The sequence below is a fragment of the Apus apus genome, chromosome 2 (genome assembly GCF_020740795.1).
Source record: "Apus apus isolate bApuApu2 chromosome 2, bApuApu2.pri.cur, whole genome shotgun sequence".
NCBI classification, from domain to species: domain Eukaryota; kingdom Metazoa; phylum Chordata; class Aves; order Apodiformes; family Apodidae; genus Apus; species Apus apus.
The window spans coordinates 111844975-111869517 of record NC_067283.1 but is presented as its reverse complement, the minus strand read 5'-3'; the positions used below and the strand labels follow the sequence as shown (position 1 = coordinate 111869517).

Below are 24543 nucleotides of genomic sequence, written 5' to 3'. Positions count from 1 at the left end.
AGAAATCTGTATATGAGTTAGATCAAATAATGTGTCTATAAAGAAAATGAATACTTTCAGGATTTCTTATTAATGCATTTTTGCTGCTCTGGTTATTGTTTGCTAGTTTGCAGATGAGTTTACACTGGTTTCCAGCTAACTTCAGTGTGAAATCAGGTTATTGGAAGTGGACCTCTTTTGCTCTGGGGTCTTTTTTCTGCTCAAGGGAAGGAGTTGTAGAATTGAGATAAAACAGGCTTGAAAGAAGAAATAATATTTGCTAGACTGATAGTTGGAGTGGAAATAAATGGACAACATTAAATTCACTTGTTCTTTGGATGTTCCAGGCAGTACTTGGTTTCCCTTGAGTTGTTACTGTTAGAAAAATGAAATCCCTGTGGTAAAAGGGCATTTGAACATGACAGGTTAATGTTACAAGGCACTAATGGCACAACTCAATCTGAATTTTTAGCTTTTTGTATCTCTGTTTTGCCAGCCGACCTGTTTATTTTGGCAGGGCACAGGAAGGGGACTACTGTCAAGCCAAGTCACAACACATGCAAAAGCTTTAGACAAACTGACAGGATAATCCCTAGTTTCTCTAAATACTCAAATTTGTATCTTGGTCAATTCTTACATTCCTAGCCAAAGCAAATTGAATGACTGTTAATTTTTTTCTTTCTCTGAAGTTCCAAGGGGTGGTATGGAGGAGTTTCTCTAACAAGAACTGAATACACCTGGGGTTACAATTCTGAGGAAGCCGGTGCTTAACATATTAACCAGTTTCACAGAATTTGATTAAAAATGTTACTGTTTCTCCCACTTGTGTATATTGTAGATGCTTTTTCCTTAGACTGTTCCCCTTTCTTTGCTCTGCCATGCAAACCTTGTCAAAGTTTGCAAGCTTTGCCTTTAGTGTAGTCTTTCATATTTCCTTTTCATAAATGAGTAAATGCAAGTTTTGCTAAATATTCTAATTTGTCCTGTTTTATTGTATATTCCAGCTACTACTCCATGGTTTGAGTCTTATAGAGAGTGCTTTCTTCAGTCCATGCCTGCATCAGACCATGAATTCTTAAACCACTATGTTGCATGTATCCTTTGAGTGTTACAGGCCTCTCTAGTGAAGAGTGTTAGAACTGGCTGCAGAAATGTAATGTAGATGTTGAAATTCTGTAATAGTTCTTTTTGAAATACAGCTTTTTTTCAACATGTCTAACTCTACAGGCTAATTTTGTAAGGACGCTAGGTTTTTCTTTGTGGTTAGTTTTTTTTCAACCACACTTTTATGTGTCAAAGTGAACTCTAAGCTAATGCCTGTAAAGCAAACTTGCTCTTCTAAAACACTTTCTATGTAGCCTTTTAGGTATCTGTTGACTGTTCCTTATGTACAAAAGAGGCATTTGTGTTTGGGATGCTCCTGCTGTTTCTTATGTTTTTTTTCTAGCAGATGGAGGGAGGAGGCTGGGAAAGGTGTTTGGGAAAATTGGTGAATGATGGTTTTTTGTTGGTTGGTGTTGGTTTTTTTTGGTGTTTTGTGGATTTGGTTGGTTGGTTGGTTTGGGTTTTTTTTTCTTGGGGGGGGTTTGGGTTTTTGTTTGGTTGTTTTTTTTACAAAAGCTTAGGTCTGATTTGCTTGTCTACAGAGAAAACAAAAATTTGCACTGTTTCATGATATAGCTGATGTTTAGCTTCACAATAATTATAATGCTGCAGGTTTCCTAACACTGTTTCTGACTCTTTAATATACTTTATAATTTCAGTGTAATGGAATAGATATGTTAGTAATTATTAGAGAAGCATTTGTGCAGAATTAACTTCGTAAAATACCATTTTTGGCCTTTGACTTACACATTTTAGTAACATTGGCAGTACAGCTGGCTTTCTGGCTTCTCTGAACTATAGTATTTGATTTGGTTAATAGATGTAGCAGAGCAGGATGTTCCTTGCTAACGATTGTGTAGTTACATTGCAGTAAAAATCTGAATACCTCTACTTTTTGCTAAGATGTTGATGGGTTTAGGAATACTAGCTGTTATTGTTGATCAGGTGATACCTAAAAGTCCCAGTTCTCCTTGAAAGTTGAAAACTAAAGTACACTGGGGTGAATTTCAGTTATGTTCAGTTATGAACAGTTAGTCTGTATCTACAATCTTAAATGGACTGTTAGCTATCATATATCAGCTTAAACTTGGATTCAGTGTCAGAAATGGAGCAAAATCATGTTTCATCTCATGTTACAGATGTTAGTTAACTGGCAGTTCAGTGTTTTAGTGTTTATTTAGGCTAAGGCCAAATTCTAATTACACATACTTTTGTGGGAGTGTGTTTTACAGGCTTAAACATTGTACTAACCTGTTTTATTTTGTACACTTCTTATTTTATTGTGTGATCACTCTTTGCTCTTGAGTTCTTCTGGTTAATGTCCTTAACATGAATTTAGGTATGCTTGTAGTTTCTTCTAGTGAACCAGATCCTGTGGAACAATTTCTGAAGCTGTCTCAAGAACAACACCGAATTCAGCATAGTAATGAATACTTATATCCCAAGTGGTTTATACCAAACACACTCAAATACTATGTGTTACTGCATGATGTAAGCACAGGAGAAGAACAAAGGTAGGTCTTCTGGCTTCACTGAATGTACAGCTGAACTATTTGAATGTTTGTGGTTATAAAATCTTTTTAAGCTTAGACATAACAGGATCCATTAACTAGTCTTCTGACTATTACCAAGGCAGATTTCCTAAAGTAGCATTTTTAGATCTAGTTGTGGTCATATAAAATGGAAGCAATCAGTCCTTGCTTCTTGAGGCAGATGTTTTATTTGGTAGCTTGGTGAACTAATTCTCAGACATTCTCAGTTTCATTCTTGTGTAAAGGACTGCTATAAAAAGATAAGAATTTTCCTTCCTATTATCCCTATGGATAATAGTATAAAATAGCTTGTTGCAGTAAACAATTAAAATAGAATTGGTTTAATATCAAGACAGGGTAAATGTTGTTTTATTTTTTCAGAGCTGACTCAATTTATGAAGAGATGAAGCAGAGGTATGGAACTCAGGGTTGTTACTTGCTGAAAATAAATTCTCGGATGTCTAATAGAGGAACAGATGAACAGATACCAGATCCTTGGAGTCAGTACCTTCAGAAAAACACTATCCAGAACCAGGTATTATAGTACTCTAAAAACAATTTATAAGGTGCATGTGAAAGCCCATTTGGGGAGTGTTAAGTTTCACCTTCATGTTATGTTTGTGTTTCTACAGAATGCGCTAATAGGCAGTCAAGATACATAGCTGTGATTTTTTTGTGAGGGCATGAGTCCTTTCTCAAAGAACTGTCCTTGAGGCTACTTAAATTGACAGTGAGGAGCATTGAAATGCTAAGCTGTCTGAATAAACTGACAGGAGCACTGAAATAATAGACTTGTGCTTTTTGCACTCACAAAAGCAACACCAGAAGTGTCCTATTTGTGGTAACTTTCTACCTTCGTCTTGATTAGTTTTTTTCACTCTTCAAAATTGAAGTTTTTTTTCCAGGTAATTTTTACTCCACTAAGCAGTGTGGGTGTATTGTTTTGTAGGGGTATACATGGATTTCTGGCAACTTCTTGCATCCTAGTCCTGGTCTGTCATCTGTTAAATAGCAAATGATAGTGTGTTAGCTCAGAGTCTTGAGTTAAGTTTGCCATAAATGTCTGTATTTTTTACTTCAGAACCCAAAATATTCCTCCTTGAGTTTGTTTTTGACTAATCTGCATTTTTAACTGCATCTGCCTAAAAGGTTTTTTTTTGTGGAATGCTAGTTGTTTACCAAATCTAACCAGCACTGGGAAGTCTAAACATCTTGTATTCTGTAAACTAGGAGGATCAGTAAGTAATATTCCACCATGAAATAATTGGAACTTTTTTTTCTGTACCATGTCAACTGTACAACATAGATTATTTTTATTGTGTGAACTGATTCAGGAATTGCTTTAGGGAGCAAATTTTCCCTGCTATAAGCAGTGAAATAGCTAAGAGTTGGACTTGGTGTCTCTAGTTCACAGAAAAGCTGTTTGAGCTAGCCAGAAGATACTTGCTTCATTTGTTGATGAATATAACTTTCAGGTTCTTAAAGCCTCACAAACTACTTAAATGAATAAATTTAAAAAAACCACAACCAAAACCAAAACATGATGCTTTCTTAATGATTCACTTAATTGTTAAAGTTAACGACTACTGTTGACTGAATTCTGTGTGTGTGCTCTAGTGTCCTTAAAATTCTGACTCTTCCCCCCCCTGCCCCCATTTTCTTTTTCTGGCAGGATTTCTATGATGATTGTCCATATACTGTCATTGCAAACAAGAATACCGATCACTTGATATCTGATGGTTTAGACAGTGAATTTAAAGGTATTTTTATAACTTCCATTAAAACATGGATGTGATAGCATTTATAGAGTTGTCTCATGTCTTCAATACTAATCTCTTCTGTGATTTGTTAGGGAATTCAAAGTAATAATTTTCTAAATGCTCCAAGAAAATGTAACATTGGGTTCCCAAAGAAAAAAGCTGTGGAGCTCATCTACTGGTTTGGTGGTGATTGGTAAATGGCTGATGATGCATTTGCCTCATCTTGTGTAATTACAGGCAAATCGTCTGCAATCTCTGACAATTAATAAAAAATAACATAGGATTAAATTATTAATTTTCCTCGTAATAAAAGTTCCTGTTAGTTTGCTCTGATGTAGCTTATAAGTTGAAGTGGTGGGTTTTTTTATGTTTGTTTTTTTCCTTGTTTTTGATTTTCAACTTGGATATTGCAAAATAGTGACTTTTCTTTCCTTGCAATTAAGTCTGTAGATGGCAGAGAACAGGAAATGAAACTGAGTGTAAATTAAATGCATGGTGTTTTATAAAATATTTTTCTAAGGCAGCTGTGTAGGATTCAGATGAGAAGTGTCATTAAATAGGGAAGAAGTCGAGGTACCCCACACTGTCTGGCCTGACTCAGCTTAGATCCTTCAGACCTGAGGTAAAAGGCACGGGCAGACCTAGCATATGTAAGATCCTGCAGTTGCCTGAAAAAAGGGGATTTCTAGACCCTTACAGCCCAGATGTAATTTGCAAGCTGCTGTTTAAACTATATATACCCCGCTTGACATTTCATGAGTAAAATCCATTAAACATTTGCTTTCACAGCTCAGCTTTGCTCAGTGCTACCTAGAGCCATATAAAGGAAATGGATTTTCTTATGTAGAAAGGAAATAATAAATAAAAACTGTTTAAGTCTTAGACTGAAGCGGCATCTTGGTCTAGTTCGAACAGCTAGATGCAATATTGTTAGCAGCCCTTCTCACCAAACTAAGAGAGGTTTGTAGGAGGTGGTTTTACATCATGATTGCTCAGAAAGGCATGGAAAATGAGTTGTTGTTGCTTTAACAGAAACAGAAAAGAGTGAATGGATCCAATGGAGCCATTGTAGTAATTGCTATATTTTCAACTTCTCATTAATATTTGACTTTGATTTAGATACTTTCATAGTTTTCTTTGCATGTTGTTGATACTTGGGGATTCTTACTGCTATAGTTAAGAACTAAAAACATGCATACTTAACCATGTTGTAGTTCCTGAGATTCCCTGAGCTTTCTGAAGAATTTCAGGAGTGATAGTGCTTGCATAGTGCTCTGCTGCTACCTGTTCAGCATTGCCTTGTAGTGCAGGATAACTGGTGAATAGCTTTGTGTAACGCAGTTCTGAGTAAGGAGAACTTTAAAGTAGGCTAATTAAAAATTACATTGAAAACCCAAAATGTTTAAATTACTTAATACTTACTGGGGTTTTTGTTTCAATCTTTCAATAGACGGACTGTCAAATAACTTTAAGACTCACCCCCTTCAACTGGATCATCCTAGCGGCAGTTTGGATAGCACTGATTGCGTGAAGGCTGCTGCAGCAGCGCAGGATGTGAAGAAACCAAATTCTGCAACGCCCCATGGTGCTTGTTTAACACTCACAGATCATGATAGAATTAGACAATTCATCCAGGAATTCACATTTAGGGGACTGTTGCCACATATAGAGAAGACAATTCGGCAACTTAATGATCAGGTCAGTTTACTTATAAAATGTGCTTTGTGCCCTTATAAGAAAAAAAACAAACTGTTGGGGTATAAATCCAGTTACCCAGAAATCTGTTCTGAAACTATTGCTTCTAAATCTAATAATTCACTCATCTTACTGAAAATTATAAATAAATTTAAGATAAATATCTGTTACAGTTTTTGCTCAATCAGTCTATTTAAAACAAAACAAAAACCGATTTGTATTAACAGAGCTTCAGTGCGAGGTGGCTTCTTGGTGAAAGCCTATCTGAACTATTATCTGGGTTATTGGTCCTTCTACTATCTTAATATTTTATGCTTTTGGACAATTCTGAACAAAATGTACTTCTTGTGTTTCAAAGTCAGGATTCGCAACTCAAGTTAGGAAATGTATTTTCATCAATAATTGTCAGCAAAAAAACTGCATACTTGAATTGCTACTTCTTGACAGGGAGAGAACTGCACGCACACCTAAAATCATGCAGTTCTGATTGGATCTCAGCATTTTTTGCAACTGAATATTATTTCAAACGAGGATTTTCTGGAGGTGTGGTAGTTAATACCATGCATGTGTTAAGTTTTACTTTGACTTGTACATTCAGGTTATAGTTTTAAGTATCTGGGGTTTTGTTACTTGGTATCATCCATTGTAAGGAATGCTGTCTCCCTATATGGACTTTTGGGAGCTTGTATATGCTTGGAAGATTTTACAAAGAAACAAAAAGTACATTTCTAATGGCAAGGTTGCTTGTTACACTTTAGGAATGTAGTAATTAATTCCTAATAATGGTAAGAAAAGAGTGATGTTACAATCTTAAAAATTATTTTACAAAGAGGTGTAGTTTGCCTTAGCTCAGGGAATGGTAATTCCCTGTGGAAGTTTCCTCATTAGTGAAAATTATCTAAAAGAGTTCATGCCGTTATGATCAGTACCCTTGACACTTGAAATCAGTAATCACAGTGTGATAGTGCTTCGTATGGGTGGTGATGGGGAGAAGGTTTTCTTTTGAAGTATGTACTTACTCTGGAGTCTCGATTTTACGTTGGACTAATACCAGAAGTCAGATATTCTGTCAAGTTGCAACAGATGCATCAAATGTTTCAGCTCTTAGGATTAAGATATCTGCAAGCTACAGTAACAACAGGAAACCTCAGCTGTCTGAAATAGAATAAATATATGAATTGCAATTTCTATCTCAGTGTCAGGGTTTTATTCTAAAGGAATGTATTCTTGGTTATTTGTTTTATTTATGTATTGTTTATGGAAAAAAAATGGGAACTTAGGAAGTCTTAATAAAACTTGTGGTTTTGTGTTGGCTTAACTTAGGTTGATTTCTCTTGCAATGTAGTGCTCTGATTGTCTTTTTGCAGTTAATATCCAGGAAGGGCTTGAGTCGATCCCTGTTTTCTGCTACTAAGAAGTGGTTTAGCGGCAGCAAGGTTCCAGAGAAAAGTATAAATGAACTGAAGAATACTTCTGGTTTGCTGTAAGTAATTTCAGTCCTGCCCTTTGGATCTGAAATGAAAATGGACCTTTTTTGGGGGAGGAGGGAGAGCCTGTGTTTATTTGATGGTGTTCTGCAAAGTGAGCTAAATCAGCAGTATCTTAAGACTTCAACTGGAGAAATTATGTACAATAAAGGAGTAGCAGAACTTAAAGACTATAAAGGAAACATTTTAGCGAATTATCTTCCTGGTATATGTAGAGTGAAGCTTTTTGAGTTACAAAGAACATACATTTTTAAAAGTAATAGTAATAAAAAGAAGCTGTGGTCTGCTGTAAGGGCTTTTAAAGTTCGTATAAGCTTTTACTTTTCTTACTTTAGCCAAACCTTATGTATAGGTGTAACATGTTTATGGTACTATGTAATTTACTGCAGTATTACTGAGTGTTAAGTATATTGCTTTTGCAAGTGCATTTGAGAGCTAGATTAAGGGGAATTTAATATTTTTTTTGTATTTCTATTTTACACTTAAACTAGTTTTTAGATTTTATCAGAATATTCATTGTGTATGCTTTCCCTCTCTGGATGAGGATGTATAATGACAAAAAGCACTTCAACTGTCTTAACTTAAGCACAGAAGTCTAAGTAGTTCTTGGACATTACCTAGCCAAAATTCATGTCCCTGACACAGCTTTAAATTTCCATGTTCTGTGTTTTTGGATTCATAATTACAATGTCCATAATTTCAAGTTTCTATATTGAAATTCTAAGCATGGTTTGCTTCGTACAGAGTTAGACTAGCAAGTGTCTGTGAGAATGCATTTGATTGTCACTAACCAAAAGTCAGACTGATGCTTGCAGAAGACAGGAACTTGCCCAGTGTTTTGCCATAAGACATGTTCTTTTAGTGAGTCATTATTTTTAAGAGAAATGGGGGAGGTAGCAATTATAGGTAGGTGAACAAAGTGTTAGTTTTTTTTTCCTTCAACTCTTGTTTAGCTCTGACAGTTAATCTTAGTGAGCAGTTTCAGTGATAGCTGCATCATTTTTTCAGTATTTCTTGGATAAGATAAATGGTTGCTTTGGATGTTAGTGGAACAGTGAATCTTGTTAACAGGAAAGTAGGGTGTGAAACCAAGTTATATGTGGCAGAGAGGAAGCATCTTTGCTTTTCTTAGCTGTTTGTTTGAGTGAGGCTGAAGCAATGCAGTTTTTATTCCTACTTCATCAATAGAAATTAAGATGAGAGGGAAAGACTTTATAGAGCATGTCTTGCTCTAGTTATTAAAATGATGAGTTTGAATGTAAATATTTGTATTTATAGGTATCCACCAGAAGCACCAGAGCTTCAAATCCGGAAAATGGCAGACTTGTGCTTTTTGGTGCAACACTATGAACTTGCATATAGCTGTTACCATACAGCAAAGAAAGACTTCTTAAATGATCAGGCAATGCTTTATGCAGCTGGAGCACTGGTTGGTACTTCATGTAACATAAACATTCTGTGAACTTTTCCTAATAATCTCTTAATATTTGTGTGAAGGTAGTAAAATGCAATCTTTTCCCTCCACCTCCAAATTTGTAAGAGTCTTGCCAAATTTGCTGCATAACTTTAGCAAATCCTAAAGTGTTCTCAAATCTATTGGCTGCTGTTTCATGAAGGGAACAAAGATGTGAATAAAAACTGAAGAGTTAATTCTTAAACTGTGACATATGGAAAGGTGAATACTTGGAATGCAACCTCCAGCAAAATAAATCTTTAAATTTGTAGTCTGATAACTCAAACAGGTGTGAAATTATAGAATCTCTTTTTAGACTGACATAAGACTTATTTGCTAGAAAGTAAAGACTATGTCACTCTAAATATAGTATTGTACCATTTATTTTTTGGTTAAGACTCTTGAGGGGTATAGTTTGAGTATGTTGCTGCTGAACTTCATTGTAAACACATACTCGCTAGTGATTTCTCTTGAGAATAAAGATCTATGTAATTAAAATAATTTTCAACAAGATACATGGGAACACTGGGGAAAAGTAAGAAACTGTTTTTTACACTTCAGTCTGGTTAACTTTATTAAATTTAGAACTTTGTAAGCTATGGAAGAAATCTTGTACACTGTCCGATCTGATGTGAAGTCTTTAACTATATTTTTCTGGTATAAGCGGTTGCTCTGCATTTGGTAATCTGAAAAGTCATCTTAATGTCTTAATGAATGTTTCATAGAGGTCTTAATTATGAATTTTTGCAGCCCACAAGTCTTACTCGTAACTTATTGCGGAAATGGTTTGCAATCCTATCCTCATTCCGTAAGGGAAGAAATAAAATTTCAGAGTGCATGTTTACTGAAGTTTCCCTGGAAGCGGAGAATGTAACTTCTTTTAAGTAAAACTCAGAATGGTGCTCATCCTAAAATAGATGATAGAGCTACTTTGTCAGAAAGATTGTTCCTGTAGTAGGAAATTATCTCTTGGACTTGTAAAGTAGTATTGAATCAGTGCTTCTGCATGGTGTTGGGGGTGCTATCGACTGAAAACACTTCTGTGAGTGTGCGTAACTCTTCACAAAATTGTCCTGGTTGGAAAAGACTTTTAAGATCATAGAGTTCAATCGCTATGTCCAGGCAATCATTCAGTCCAACCTCTTGCTGCTGTCTGGTTAATCACAAGTAGAGCCGTAAATAGGCTATTGCATTAAACCTTTTATCTATTACAGTGTGTTGGGAACACTCTTATATTCCAGTAACTGATTAAATGAAGGTCTCAAACTAGTAGCTGTTGAAATGTGTTCCTCAGCATTTTGAGATTTATTCTATTTTGAAACAACTAACAATACTGAATTTCTGTTGTAGGAAATGGCAGCAGTATCAGCTTTTCTTCAGCCTGGAGCTCCTAGACCATATCCTGCTCATTATATGGAAACAGCAATTCAAACCTATCGAGATATCTGCAAGTATGTTGTTTACTTTTGTACTGATCCAGTGAAAGCTGAAAGACTTGGTGGCTTATCTCTCTTGCCCTGCGTGGTGTTAGTGCCAGATGACTGAAAAATCACAGAACTTTTAAAGGAGTAAGATGTGTTAGTTTATCCAGGCTAACATGAAAGGGGATCCATGCAGTTCTTAACAGAGTGTTAATAAACTTGTGTATTGGCTTTACCTGGTAAGATTTTGGTGGTGCCATGGCTGCTGGGATGTCTTCTGTGAGAAGACAGTGGACGCTGCATTTGTGTCAGAGCAAGTTTTCACCTAGGTCCAAAATGGACCTGCTGTTTCCCAAAGCTGAGCCTGTTGGCAATGGTGGTGGCGCTTGTGTGGTAACATACTTAAGAAACTATAAAAATTGCTGTGCAGCAGTTATGGAAAAATGAGAGAAACAGGCCTGCAGACACCAAGGTCAGTGAGGAAGGAGGTGCTTCCTGGCAGCCGGTGGAAAAGGTTATGGTGAAGCAGATTGTCCCCATGCAGCCCGTGGAGGATCACAGTGGAGCAGAGATCCAGAGTGGAGCCTGCAGAGGACCCAGTGCCAGGGCAGGTGGATCTACTTTGAAGGAATCTGCAGCCTGTGGAGAGCCTATGCTAGAGCAGGTTTCTGGCAGAAGCTGGCACCTGTGGGGAACCTACACTGGAACAGTCTGTTCCTGAATGACTGTGCTCCATGGAAAGGACCCATACTGAAGCAGTTCTAGAGCTGTATCTGTGGAAGAGATCGCATGCTGAAGCAAGGGAAGAGCATGAGGAGGAAGTAACAGCAGAGATGAAATGTTATGAACTGACCGCAACTCTTTTTCTCTGTCTTGCTGCACCACCTCATGGGGATGAGAAGTTAGAAGTGTTGGGAGTAAAGTTGAGCCTAGGAAGAAGTCAAGAGAAGGTGTTCTAGTTTTCTTGGTTTTAGGTATTCTATGCTGTTACTAATTGGCAATAAATTAAGTCAGCCTTCCCTAAACCAAGTCTGGTTTGCCCATGACTGTACTTGATGACTGATCTCCCTGTCCTTACCTCAACAAATGAGCTTTTAAATTCAGTTTTCTCCCTTTGTCTAGCTGAGGAGGGGGTGTGATAGAGCAGCTTGGTGGATGTCTGGTAATCCACCAGGGTCAACCCAGCACGACTTATTTCTGGCCGTTGGACTTAGATTGGTGTGATCACTTTAGTTGGTGTTTTATACTTTCCTCAAAAATGCTCTTCAGCTTTGACTTTTGAAAAGTGGATGTTAAGAGTGGAATGAGACACTCAATGTGTCAATCTGTATGTGGCTGTTTTGCAGGGGGATAAACTTTCATATATTTTACTTTAAGGATAAACAACAGAACATCAGTCTGATTTGATATGGAGAAAATCTTGTCAGATTTGAGGTGAAAAGTTTTCCATGGTTCATTTTGATAAGTATTATTAATACACTTATGTTTTTGCTGTAGGAACATGGTTCTGGCTGAACGCTGTGTGCTACTTAGTGCTGAAATCTTAAAAAGTCAAAGCAAATATTCAGAGGCAGCTGCTCTCCTGATTCGTTTAACCAGTGAGGTAAAACACTTCCTAGTTTTTCCACACTTGCCCTTACCTGTTTGTTTCCTTACCTAAGCACTTCCAGGTTACATTCTGATTCTTGTCCTGTGATATTTTGTAGCCAGAGGTAGCAAATGAGCCCCTATAAAGTATGAAGAAAACTCAGTTTACTCTGCAAGTATGAAGAAACTAGTGCTGTTACTCTTTCTTTCCAGTCAAGTTATTTGCTTGACTTATTTAAACATGCTAAATATGTGTTTATCTTTGGCTTTGCAGCTAATTTTCTCTATTGTCTGCTTACCTCTTGTATGGCATACTTTCATTTTAAGAACTCATAGGTTAAAAGTATTAGCATGGCTTGCCAGAGCTGTAATGGATACTATCCCACATATAATCAGAAGCAACTAAGGCATTAATGTATCTTCGCAGTTATGAATCATTAGGATCTTGCTGTGTAAGTGAAAAGTAGTTTGAACACTTCTGTAATATTAATTGGTGGAAATTAAGCATGGAATTAACTTCTAACAGCTCAGAAAGGTGCTTGCTGGAAAAGGAGTGAAACTTTAGCTTGGAGAAGAGGAGGCTGAGGGTTGACCTCATCAACATTTATAAATACATAAAGGGCAAGTATCAGGAGGATGGAGCCAGGTTCTTCTCAGTGATGTCCAGTGATAGGACAAGGGGCAATGGGTGCAAACTGGAGCATAGGAAGTTCCATGCAAATGTGAGGAAAAACTCCACTGTGAGAGTGACAGAGCACTGGAACAGGCTGCCCAGAGAGGTTGTGGAGTCTCCTTCTCTGGGGACATTCAAAACCCGCCTGGACGTGTTCCTGTGTGATGTTCTCTAGGTGTTCCTGCTCAAGCATGGGGGCTGGACTGGATGATCTTTTGAGGTCCCTTCCAACCCCTAAGATTCTGTGAAATGTAATACCAGTAATACCAGTAGAACATCTTCTATGTAGCTTAAGAAGAAAGACCAGCTGCAGTTAGCTCTGGCTTTGTTGTCTGCACCAAATGTCATGCTTCAGAGACTTTTCCTGGGACAGTTTAATCTTGGAAAAAATTGCTTAGTTATACAGATCTCTCTTTCAGGTGTCTTTGTAGCTTCATTCTTGCTCTTTTAACTTAAGCTGGCTACCAAAAATGTATGTGAGCAGCGTAAGTTATTTAAGCAAGGAATTCAAATGCTACTGGCTCTGCAAAATCACTTTACTTAATTATGCATAGCATCCCTGTTGTGCCTTCTGGCAGTTGTAAGGAAAATCTTCACAGGATATTATATAGGTGTTGCAGTATATTAGTAGTCCAGATGTGCTTGGGCATCACTGTTAGCATAGAGTTCAGTTGTGGTAAAATCAAGTAGATTTTATTCTGACTGGTTGAAGTAATACAGCTGTGTCTTTACGTGACAAGGAGTTGATGATAATAAGTTGTACATTATTAAGAAATCATACTGGCTCTTGTGATACAAACTCAGTAAGTTCATTACTCCCTCTATTTTTCCTTCATCCTGTTAAAGCTCTTATTTTTCGTTCCTAGCCTTAATATTGGCAGGGAGAGGGAGGGGTAAAAAGGTAGCAGAGTGTTTCAAAGGTAATGGAGAGACTTAGAAAGTATAGTGTGAGTAAGTAAAAAGCCGGAAGTTTTTATTTTTGTCACTGTTACTGAAACAGGTTGATATGTAAGTATCTTCTCTGGAAAAAATTACCAGAGTGTTTGGTACTGAACTCTATAGATACAGCAAACTGAAAAGTACTTATTTTCTTCTGTATGCACACATACACGTGCTTGTATATAAAAGAGTATTCAGTTGCACAGCACTGTTACACTTTACTGGCCCTGTTAGCATTAAAACAAGGCCATGGTTTGTTTATATTCAACTTTGACGCTAATTATCCTTTTTTGCTTTTAAATAGGATTCAGATCTTCGCAGTGCACTTCTGTTGGAGCAAGCAGCCCATTGCTTTATAAACATGAAAAGTCCCATGGTTAGAAAGTTTGCATTTCATATGATATTGGCTGGCCATAGATTTAGTAAAGCAGGACAGGTAAGTACTATCATTCCACATGGAAAATATGTTTAGTATTTGATGCTTAAATGGTGAATGTATCATTAGCTTAGAAAAGGATTATTGGCTTCTGACACTTTTGTATTAGTCAGAAGTATTCAGCTGTGTGACCTCCTGAAAATGGCTTCTGCATTGATCAGCATAGTCTTTTACTTCTGTATATGAAATAATACTGAAGATCACTGACTTGAAGCTTAAGTGGCATGTGTTTTCTTTTCTGGATCTCAATGTTACACACACTGAAATATGAGGCTTTTTATTTGGATCAGGTTCAGTTACAGAAGTGAAATGAAATGTGTTAAATTCAGCTTTTCTTTTGAGGCTTGGCAGTAGAGCTGTGTAGACTTTAGCAGTCAGTCCTGAAGCAGCACAGAACACTTTTGAAGTAGTCTTCTCCTTATTTGTTTTTTTAACTTACTGTCTGAGGACACTAGTCTTTGAAAACATGAACTTAGTATGCAGGCTAAGCTCTGTAATCTGGGGAACCAGTGCTTTTGTGCTTAGATTGTAAGGTTGACCAGAAGCTATGAGGTATAGTTCTGCAAACGTTATACTTAGCATGGTGGCATTGATGGTAAAAACGTGAGTAGCTTTTTTGACTTAACAATTCAGTCTTTCTAATATTACGGTTACAATGAGTGGTTGATGGGATTATCTGAGAAATAATATTTTTGGGGTTTCTTTGTTTTTCTTGCAGAAGAAACATGCATTACGTTGCTACTGTCAAGCCATGCAGGTTTACAAAGGGAAAGGCTGGTCTCTTGCTGAAGACCATATTAACTTCACTATTGGCCGCCAGTCCTTCACGCTTCGTCAGCTTGACAATGCTGTGTCTGCATTCAGACATATTTTGATCAATGACAGTAAACAACCTCCAGCTCAGCAAGGAGCTTTTTTAAGAGAGTATCTTTATGTTTATAAGGTAAAAGGCTTTCCACTGTCTTTATTCCTTGAGTAATCGGTTATTTTATTACCAGTAATTTTCTTTTAAGTCATTACATAATTTTCCGCCGTACCTGCTTTGTCCCAGGATGTGTTAATTTTTTTACTTTAAGCTTAAAAAAACCCAAAATACACTGCATCTAGTGTGTGTATGAAGTGTACTTCCACTGATGGGTATTAGTGTAACTGTGTTTATTACAGTAAAATGAACTCTACCGTTTGAGGGTCATGGCTGATCTGCAGCTTGCGATAGTTCAGTTTCTTTTAGGCTAAGTGGATCTGTTTTGTTTTGATCAATTTATAATTGTTTTTAAGGCTTTGATGATAAGCATTTAATGAAGACTAGGTAGCTCTGACACCTTTCCTGGTACTATAAAATACTCCCCATCCATGTTGTACTGAGTTTTTATTTAATATGGGCTTTTTATAGATGAAGTGACTTATTGAGTTTGCTCTAAGTTTGTGAGTGATTCTGGGTTATAGTATTCCATGTACATTATGGGGTGTTCAGTGCCAATATCACCAAACTACTTGCAGCTGTGCAGTTTCTGATTTTAAAGGTTGTAAACAGAACTTGTTTGCTAAGTTATGATAGGCCTTACTTGAGACCTTACAGGCGTTTTGAGTCCACGGCTCAGATGTGTTGAGTCGTGTGTAAATGCTGGTGGAGTAGCAAGCGTAGCTTATCAAATTTTGAGTTAGAGATTCAAGCTTTGGATCAATTAAAGCTTTTAACAGCCATGCAGCCACAACAGTGATTAGAGCGCTGGATTAAAATAATCTACTTTGTCCATAAAGATATCATAAACTTTAAACTCTTACTGAAGAAAATACTACTTTGGACTGTCAAAGCACAAGCAGGTATAAAAACATCTTAAAAATACTACCTGTTCAAACACTGAGTGCTTATAACTTGGCTTCCTTATCATTCAGTCATTGTTAATGAACAGCATGGACATTATATATTTGCATGATGACTTGATGCTGTTTTCCTCCAGAACGTAACCCAGCTGTCACCTGATGGTCCCTTACCACAGCTTCCTTTGCCATATATTAACAGCTCAGCAACCCGTGTTTTCTTTGGCCATGATCGAAGACCAGCAGAAGGTTAGACAATTTTCTGTAAACTGATGGAAGTGCCTTATCTATGGAACCAAAATACATGCAAGAATAAGTGTAATTAAAAAAACCAAAACCTTATGTAAAATGAATGTGACAAGGTAACTTCTTAAGTAAGATTTCAAAAGAAAAGCTTAAGCTTAGTATATACTTCCTAGATGTTTTTAGACTTGCTATGAGAACATGAAATCCACATATGCAGATGTGCTGACTTCTGTTTTTCATAGCTTCAGTGCAAGTCTGTAATGAACCAAATGAAAAGGATTATTAATGCTTTAGGAAATGCTAGATGCTAGTGCCAATCCTAGAAAGTAGCTTTACAGTTAACTTGCTCTCAGATTAACTGTTTGAAAGGCTGTGATTCCTGAATGTAAATTAAGCTAAATGGAAATTCTTGCATAAAAAAGGGCTGTACTACAGGTCTGTAATCTGTCATAAAGTAAAAATACCTGTAAGCTGAGTATACTGTTTGCACATAGAAGTACACTCAAATTATTCTCAGTATTGTCTTCCATGTGTATATTTCAAAATAGTTTTCAATTCACTGACTTAAATCAATTGTAACATAAAAATGGCAGTGACTGTGAACTTAAAATATCTTAGTAGTTAAGTAAATTGCTAGTGCAGACCTCTGTTGCAAGTGTTGTGTGCTGCTGTTCCCATCTTCTAAGATTGCCTTACTCATACTAGGTGAAAAGCAGGCAGCTACACACGTGAGTCTCGATCAGGAGTATGACTCGGAATCATCACAACAGTGGAAGGAACTTGAGGAGCAGGTTGTTTCTGTGGTTAATAAAGGAATAATACCTTCAAACTTTCAGCCAGCACAGTTCTGTTTAAATCGCTACTCGGATAACTCCAGATTTCCACTTGCTGTTATAGAAGGTAAAGTTAAGATTTATACATATCAAAAATAAAGAGAGTTAGATAACACAGGAAATACTGTATAAATTTATTGCAGATTTAAACCAATGTTCTGGTGCAAGTTGTTTGCATGAGCATAGTTTGAGGTAGGTGAACTGTGGTGGGGATAGCCCATTGTCATTATTCTCTTACACTTTTTTTAATAGAACCAATAACTGTAGAAGTGTCCTTCCGAAACCCTCTGAAAGTTCCACTTCTTTTGACTGATCTTTCATTGCTGTGGAAGTTCCAACCTAAAGACTTCAATGTAAAACATGCTGGAGAAACTAAAGAGCTGGTAAGGAAAGCTTCATCCTTTTTTTAAACAAAGTCAAACAGCTGCAGTCACGGAGTATATATTCACTTAATCTTAAAAAAATCTGTAGTATGAAAACAGCTGTTTTAAGTGGAAATGAAAAAAAAAAGGCAAAGAAAGCCCCAACTAGCTACTGAATTTCTTTATGCATTTTTTAGATTTTCTTAGATCCATATGGCACAAAGGAGCCAATTTAACAAATGTACTGTAATGAGTATTGTAAAGCTTAGTGCAAAGCAAACTACTTCCAACCTTTCATTTTATGTGAAGTACATCCATTTTGAATCACACTAGCCTTGACCAGCAGAAATAACTTGCAGTGTTGATAGGTGTATTATCAATTAACTTTTTCTTACTCGAACTACTGGAGTGACTGTGTTTAGTGGAATACGTGTTCTGAAGAACTGTGCTGATATGACATCGGAACATCTTGGTATCTTGATTAGAAGAAAAAATGTATTGCATTAAAAATGTTTTATATACTTTAGATTAACTACTTACTACTGTTTAATTTAACACTTCAATTAATACTGTCAAAACTTCCCACCAAAGGACTGTTCTCATATTCATATTTTTAAGGCTTTAATATATTCTAATACTGAATATTACAGCAAATTCCTTAATTTAGTTTTCTGGCCAAAAGCACTTGAAGCATAGTGATCTCTAAATGTGCTGTGTTTGCCAGAGTTATAAACATGGTTTCATATAAATAAGTCTCAATAATTGCCATACGTTTTCCCTTCTGTTCTGGTCTGAACTGATACTTTAATGATATGATAAATACTTCTGTGAGTATCAGTGGAGTTGATTCGGAATGGTTCCAATTTATAGTGATAAATCTCAAATTTATCTCAAGTAAATATTTACTGAGCTCTCTAGCTGCTTTAACTCTGAAAGCCTGAGAAGCTGCGCACACAGCACCTGCTGATCCTAAATGTCTGCAGTATGAAATTCTTTTGCTTTTTTTCCTTAAACACTTTAGGAAAGGTGTGGGAAGTAATATTCATGGCACTTTTTCTGCTTAAGTGTAATAGTATCTGAAAAGCAGTTTCTTCTTTTCAGGGAACATGTGTTGATGACATGATAGGAACTGAGTCAATATCAGAATTTTTAATTAATAGTGAGGAGACAAAAGTGGTAAGTACTGTACTTCTTAAAAAATAGTCTTTTCAGTACTGAACTTTAAGATGGAGTTCATACTTGTTATGGTCTGAACTTAATGCTAAACTTACAGAAGACATTACTGATACATGAAGCACTGGAACTTCTGAATCTCATCAGTGTGTATAAATATTTGAAGGGAGGATGTGACAGGACAAGAGGCAGTGGGCACAAACTGAAATACAGGAGGCTTCATCTGAATATTAGGCAATACTTTTTTTTACTGGGATAGTTATGGAGCACTGAGCACAGCCTGCCCATAGAGACTGTGGAGTCTTTGTCCTTGGAGATACTGAAAGCCATCTGGACATGGTCCTGGACAGTTGGATTTAGGTGGCCCTACTTGAGCAGACAGGCTGGGCAAGATGACCTCCAGAGGTCCTTTCCAACTTCAACCATTCTGTGAATCTGCCTCTATTAAAGTTAATTTTTTGTTAAAATTTAGGATTGTTTCCTAATGTAATGAGCATCTCTCATCTGTGGACTGGTTTGGTAAATTTTATGTATATTAAATTTTAAGTCCAGTAAATGACCTGTAGTTATTGTGTGAAGTTACATTTGACATGGCTGTAAATATAGCTTTGAGTATCTTTAGCAATTGGACGTGTAAATGTAATAATACTTTTTTTCTAGTAGCAACAACAACAAAAATTTAACATATCTCCACAGGCAAGACTAAAGCTCTTTCCCCATCAAACAGGGGAGCTACATATTCTGGGAGTCGTTTATAATCTTGGCACTGTTCAGGGTGCTGCGACATTAGATGGGATAGACCCTTCTATTGGATTACAGACAGGTAAGCCTATTATTCCCTTAACTTGTGTGTCTCTGGAAGAGGGAGATGTGGCTTCTGCAGAGCAGAACTAAATTCTAGTGTGTAATGTTTGGTTATCATGACAGAAGGCCCTTCCTTTGGGTAAGGGTGTGGAAACAAGAGAAGCAGCTGGAACAGGAAAAAAAATGAATTAGCACTTGTAGGAATCCCATGAAAAAGGAAGTAACATCTGCCAAACCCATACTTTTCCTCCTAAATCTGTGAAAATTCTGAAAAATAGACTCTGAAAATAAAAAAAATAACTAAAAATTTTAAATATTCCATCTATGCCATGTTACATCTGTAATAACTTTTGTTGATTCTTTTGCCATTCATTTTCCTTCTGGGTTTTCTCCCTTTGAATAGACTCCCAAATTTTGATTTGGCTGATAAAATTAACTTGTTTTAGCATCTGACTTTATTTTGGGTCTCTTTCCTCTATATGAACAAATAAATGGCTTATTAATTGCATGTTATGTGATCTGTTTTGTTTAGTAATTCATTGGAAACTGTAGCTTGCAGAGAAAACTTAATTGTTGGAGGAAATGGGGATTAAAGCAGGTGTTTTAAAATGTCTAAAAGAAGTACTGAAACTTGTTTAGCTATCTACAAACTGGAAACCTTTGGAATAAAAAAATGTTTGGAGAGGGATGGTGTGTCTTTGAAGGAAATAAAAATGTTTTGGGTTACTTTTCCAGCTTGGCAGAAATTGGGAAAGGAAATTAACACATCACCTTCATGCTCTGTGAACACCCTGACCCTCTCTCTCTAGTTGTAGTCAGACTATTACAAGGCAGAATAAGTCCACAGCTGTGGATGGCTGGCTGGCTGAACTCTTAAGAGCAATGCATTATCTGTGATGATAAGCTTTGAAGATGCGGCTTCATCAATGAACACTCCATGTGCCCCATAGCAGAAAAATAAAAAATATTTTTAATGTTGGGTAGGGAGGTTTGGACCACTTCTCAGAAAAAAAGTTAGGAATTAATTTTTTTTAAAAATCGTTTCAGGAAAGTTTGTCTCCAATGGTTTATCTGTACGAGGACGGCAAGACTTAGAAATCCAAGGGCCTCGACTTAATAACACAAAAGAGGAAAAAACATCTATTAAATATGGGCCTGATCGACGTTTAGATCCCATTATTACAGAGGAAATGCCTTTGTTGGAGGTATGTGGCTACTTTCTCTTGGCAGTTTTGAGCAAATATCTGAAGCCAGAGCTTACAAATGTAAAGTAACAATGAATTTTTAGACTTTATTGCCTAAATCTTTTCAGTTAACATCTGAACTGTCAGTGCCAAACTTGTGTGGGCATTTTTTTCAGGTGAAATTTGAAGCATCCAAATGAATATTCACCTGAAATTGTTATATTCCCTTCGCAGTTTTAGTTGGCAACAGCTTTTTTAGCCAAGTTTCGAGGTGAGCAGGAATAGGCAAAGAAGCTGTTTCTGTTTGCTTGCCATTGATCTGGGATAGTTCTTCAAGTTGGCTCATTAAAACAGAAATTTTCCTTACTAGTGTCTTTAAAATGGTCTGACTAGCTAGTTAATGACAACACTCTCTAGAACAGAATATTTCAGCTGAAAGGAACCTATGGTGATTGTCCACACCAAATACCTGACCACCTCAGGGCTGACCAAAAGTTAAAACATATTAAGAGCATTGTCCAAATGCCTTTTAAATGCTGACAGGTGTGGGACATTGACCACCTCTCTAGGAAGCCTGTTCCAATGCTTCCTAATGTCTAGTCTGAACCTCCCCTGGTGCAGCTTTGAACCATTAATTTGAACCATGAGGTGGGAGTGGGAGAAGGGAGAAGAGATCAGCACCTTTCTCTCTACTCCTTGTCCTCAGGAAGCTGTAGAGAACAATGTAGTTTAAATATATATAGGTGGTTGTTTTCATGTGCATTTGTAACTTGGATTCATGTTCAGATTTTTTTTTTCCTCTTCTCTCCCATACAGGTGTTTTTCATAAATTTTCCTACAGGGCTTCTCTGTGGAGAAATCAGAAAAGCATATGTAGAATTTGTAAATGTAAGCAAGTGTCCCCTTACTGCACTGAAGGTTGTGTCCAAGCATCCAGAATTTTTTACTTTTGGTGGAAATACTGCTGTTCTAACGCCACTAAGCCCTTCAGCTTCTGAAAATTGTAGTGCTTACAAGACTGTTGTGACAGATCCTACCTCTGTGCATACAGCACTATTATCTTCAGCTTCTTCTGTAGACTTTGGGGTTGGGACAGGAGGTCAGCCTGAAGTAATAAACGTCCCACTTCCTGATGCTGTTCTTCTTCCTGGGGCTTCAGTGCAGCTGCCGATGTGGTTACGGGGACCAGACGAAGAAGGTGTTCACGAAATTAACTTTTTGTTTTACTATGAAAGTATTAAAAAACACTCAAAAATGTGGTAAGTTTTTATATAATTCTGTCATATTTATTAGGCACATTACAAATGTAAGCAAATGCATAAATTTTACGGAATTTCTCTTAATTGCTGTGATGATGTACAAGTGGTCTCTTACCTACTATTCTGAACAATACTTATTTTTTCTACCATATGATCTAACTTATATTTTAACCTCATGGCAACTAAGCTCCACACAGCTGCTTACTCACTCCCCTCCAGTGGAATGGGGGAGAGAATTGGAGGGGTGAAAGTGAGAAATCTCATGGCTTGAGATAAAGACAGTTCAATAGGTAAAGCAAAAGCCATGCATGCAAGCCCCTTATACTTGGCACTAGTGAGGCCACACCTTGAATACTGTTTTGAATACAGTTTTTGACCCCTCACTACAAGAAGGACATGGAGGTCCTGGAGTGAATCCAGAGAAGGGCAGTGAAGCTGGTGAAGGGTCTTGAGCACAAGTCTTATGAGGAGTGTTGGAGGGAACTGGGGTTGTTTAGTCTAAAGAAGAGGCTGCGGGGAGACCTCATTGCTCTCTACAACTACTTAAAAGGAGGCTGTAGTGAGGCGAGTGTTGGTCTCTTCTCCCTGGTAACCAGCAGATAGAACAAGAGGAAATGGCCTCAGGTTGTGCTGGGGAAGGTTTAGATTGAATATTAGGAAATATTCCTTACTGAAAGGAAGGTTAAGCATTGGAACAGGGTGCTCCAGGAAGTGGTAGAGTGACCATCCCTAGAGGTGTTCAAAAAACATGTAGACATGGTACTTCAGAACACGGTTTACTTGGTGTGATGGTGTTGGGCTGATGGCTGGACTGTCTTTTTCATCCTTAATAATTCTATGATAAGCAAAAGCAAAACAAAGGATTCATTTACTATTTCCCATCCCATCAGTAGACATTTCCAGTATGGCAGGGCTTCATTATGCATAATGGTGAATTGGGGAGGACAAACGGTGTTGCTGTGAACATCACTCCTTCCTTCTTCTCCCCTAGTTACATTGCTGAGCATGACGTCATATGGCATGGAATATCCCTTTGGTCAGTTGGGGTCAGCTGTTCCAGCTGTGTCCCCTCCCAAACTGTTGTGCACCCCCAGCCTGCTTGCTGGTGGGTTGAGAAGCGGGAAGGTCCTGATGCCATGTGAGTGCTGCTCAGCAGTAATGAAGACATCTCTGAATTATCAACACTGTTTCCAGCACAAAGTGAAATCGCAGCTGCAGACCAGCTACTGTAAAGAAAATGAACTCTATTGCAGCCATAACCAGCACACCTGATCTCTGTACATATTCAGGATGATGGTGGGGAATAGGGCTACTTCAGATGAGCTTGTCGCAGGGACTGAATGTTGTCTTGTGGCTGGAGCTTTTTTTTCCAGGCTAGTTCAGAGAAAGAAACAATGTACTGTTGGACTGCTCCATAATGTATACCGGAGTAGAGTAAGTTGAAGATGGTCAAGAGAGTGGATCAGCAGCGTATTCCTGAAACCAAATTAAGTTGTGAAAATGCACCCTTAGCTTAGATTTTTTAATAGCTTCTGAAATGCCAGAGTTACATTTTTATTTGGCTTTAAGCTGGTCTGTAGGAATAGGTAATTTTCCCCCCTACATTGTAGTTACGTTACTTCCATTTTATTTTTTTTAAGAACAGAACTTATTTCTCCTTAAAGTTCATAGTATTCAGAAAGTGAGGTGTTTCAGAGATGGAAGATTGTTGTTTGGGGAGTGTATTTTTTCCCTACTGTATTGAAGTTTCCAAGGCAGCTTAAGTGATCTGATGTATTCTAATGGTCTCTTTGTAGACTGAGCATGGCTTTTATATTTTTAAAAATTATTTAATTTGTGCCACTTGAAAGCTATGCAGACATCTGCATATCTGTCTGAAGATTCACTGCAAAACTATGAAGCTTATTCCATAGATCATGACATTGTGAGGCAGAGTTTAGGAAACCACAGATTTCTTCTCCCCCAGCATATTTAATAGGTAATGCTTATTAAATTTTTATGTGCCTCCAATGTTTCCAAGTGAAAGGTACGGGAATACAAAACTTCTTTGTGGGAAAAGCTCATGCAAGTGTCCGAGAATGCAAGTTTACTCATAATTAGAAAAACAGGAAAATAAGTTTTATAAAGGGCTTGCTGGCCTTCATGTTGAGGGTGTTGGGAAAAATGCAGAGTAATGATGGTTCTGGGAGTAAACTTTCAAGATCCTTAGTTCAGGGGAATTTGTTGAATGCATTGGTATTCTGTCTAAATGCTCTTTAGTAAATGCTTTCCCCTCCCCCCCCCCTCTTCCTTCCCAGCCATAGAGTATTAAGGCACACTGCAGTTATTTGTACTAGCCGATCTCTGCATATTCGAGCTACTGTCTGCAGAAGTAATGCACTTGAAGATGAAGAAGGCAGAGGGGACAATATGTTGGTGTTTGTGGATGTAGAAAATATCAACACTGTAAGTTCTCTTATTATGAAAAGCTCAGCTAATGTGTGTCAGCAGTAGGAGCAAGACTTAAAGTTGGGGTTTTTTTTTCACCTGCTTTGCTGTAAACATTTAATATTTAATCATTCCAGTTACTGTTGGAAAGAGAATACTAACATTAAGTTATATCTCAACTCTCTGGAAGTCTGCTGTAACTGTCAATCCTAAGGAAATTCCAGATCTGTAGTTTGGAGTCTTTTTTCTTTTAGAAAGATTTATTCAAAATTCATTAATGTTGTTGATGATCACAGCTTTCAGTGTCATTCTGAATGAGACAGTCTGTGCCTCCCAGCAACTTTTCAGTAGAATTAGCGGTAGTGTGA

General features: G+C 37.3%; 1 protein-coding gene across 8 annotated transcripts in view; it reads left to right on the top strand.

The window, feature by feature from the left end:
* The window catches only part of TRAPPC8 (trafficking protein particle complex subunit 8), a 76535-nt gene that overhangs the window by 11203 nt on the left and 40789 nt on the right, over positions 1-24543 (top strand). For all 8 annotated transcript variants that reach the window (XR_007888543.1, XR_007888544.1, XR_007888545.1 and 5 more), the window contains 19 exons: positions 984-1073; positions 2423-2597; positions 2997-3150; positions 4288-4375; positions 5826-6073; positions 7438-7553; positions 8836-8986; positions 10361-10461; positions 11929-12034; positions 13935-14066; positions 14785-15009; positions 16028-16136; positions 16839-17033; positions 17219-17349; positions 18430-18504; positions 19198-19324; positions 20353-20510; positions 21306-21748; positions 24046-24193. Coding sequence is in view for 4 of the 8 variants with exons in the window: in XM_051609907.1 (XP_051465867.1) it covers positions 984-1073; positions 2423-2597; positions 2997-3150; positions 4288-4375; positions 5826-6073; positions 7438-7553; positions 8836-8986; positions 10361-10461; positions 11929-12034; positions 13935-14066; positions 14785-15009; positions 16028-16136; positions 16839-17033; positions 17219-17349; positions 18430-18504; positions 19198-19324; positions 20353-20510; positions 21306-21748; positions 24046-24193 (2972 nt within the window). In the remaining 4 variants the exon portion in view is untranslated. The remainder of the gene's footprint in view (positions 1-983; positions 1074-2422; positions 2598-2996; positions 3151-4287; positions 4376-5825; positions 6074-7437; positions 7554-8835; positions 8987-10360; positions 10462-11928; positions 12035-13934; positions 14067-14784; positions 15010-16027; positions 16137-16838; positions 17034-17218; positions 17350-18429; positions 18505-19197; positions 19325-20352; positions 20511-21305; positions 21749-24045; positions 24194-24543) is intronic.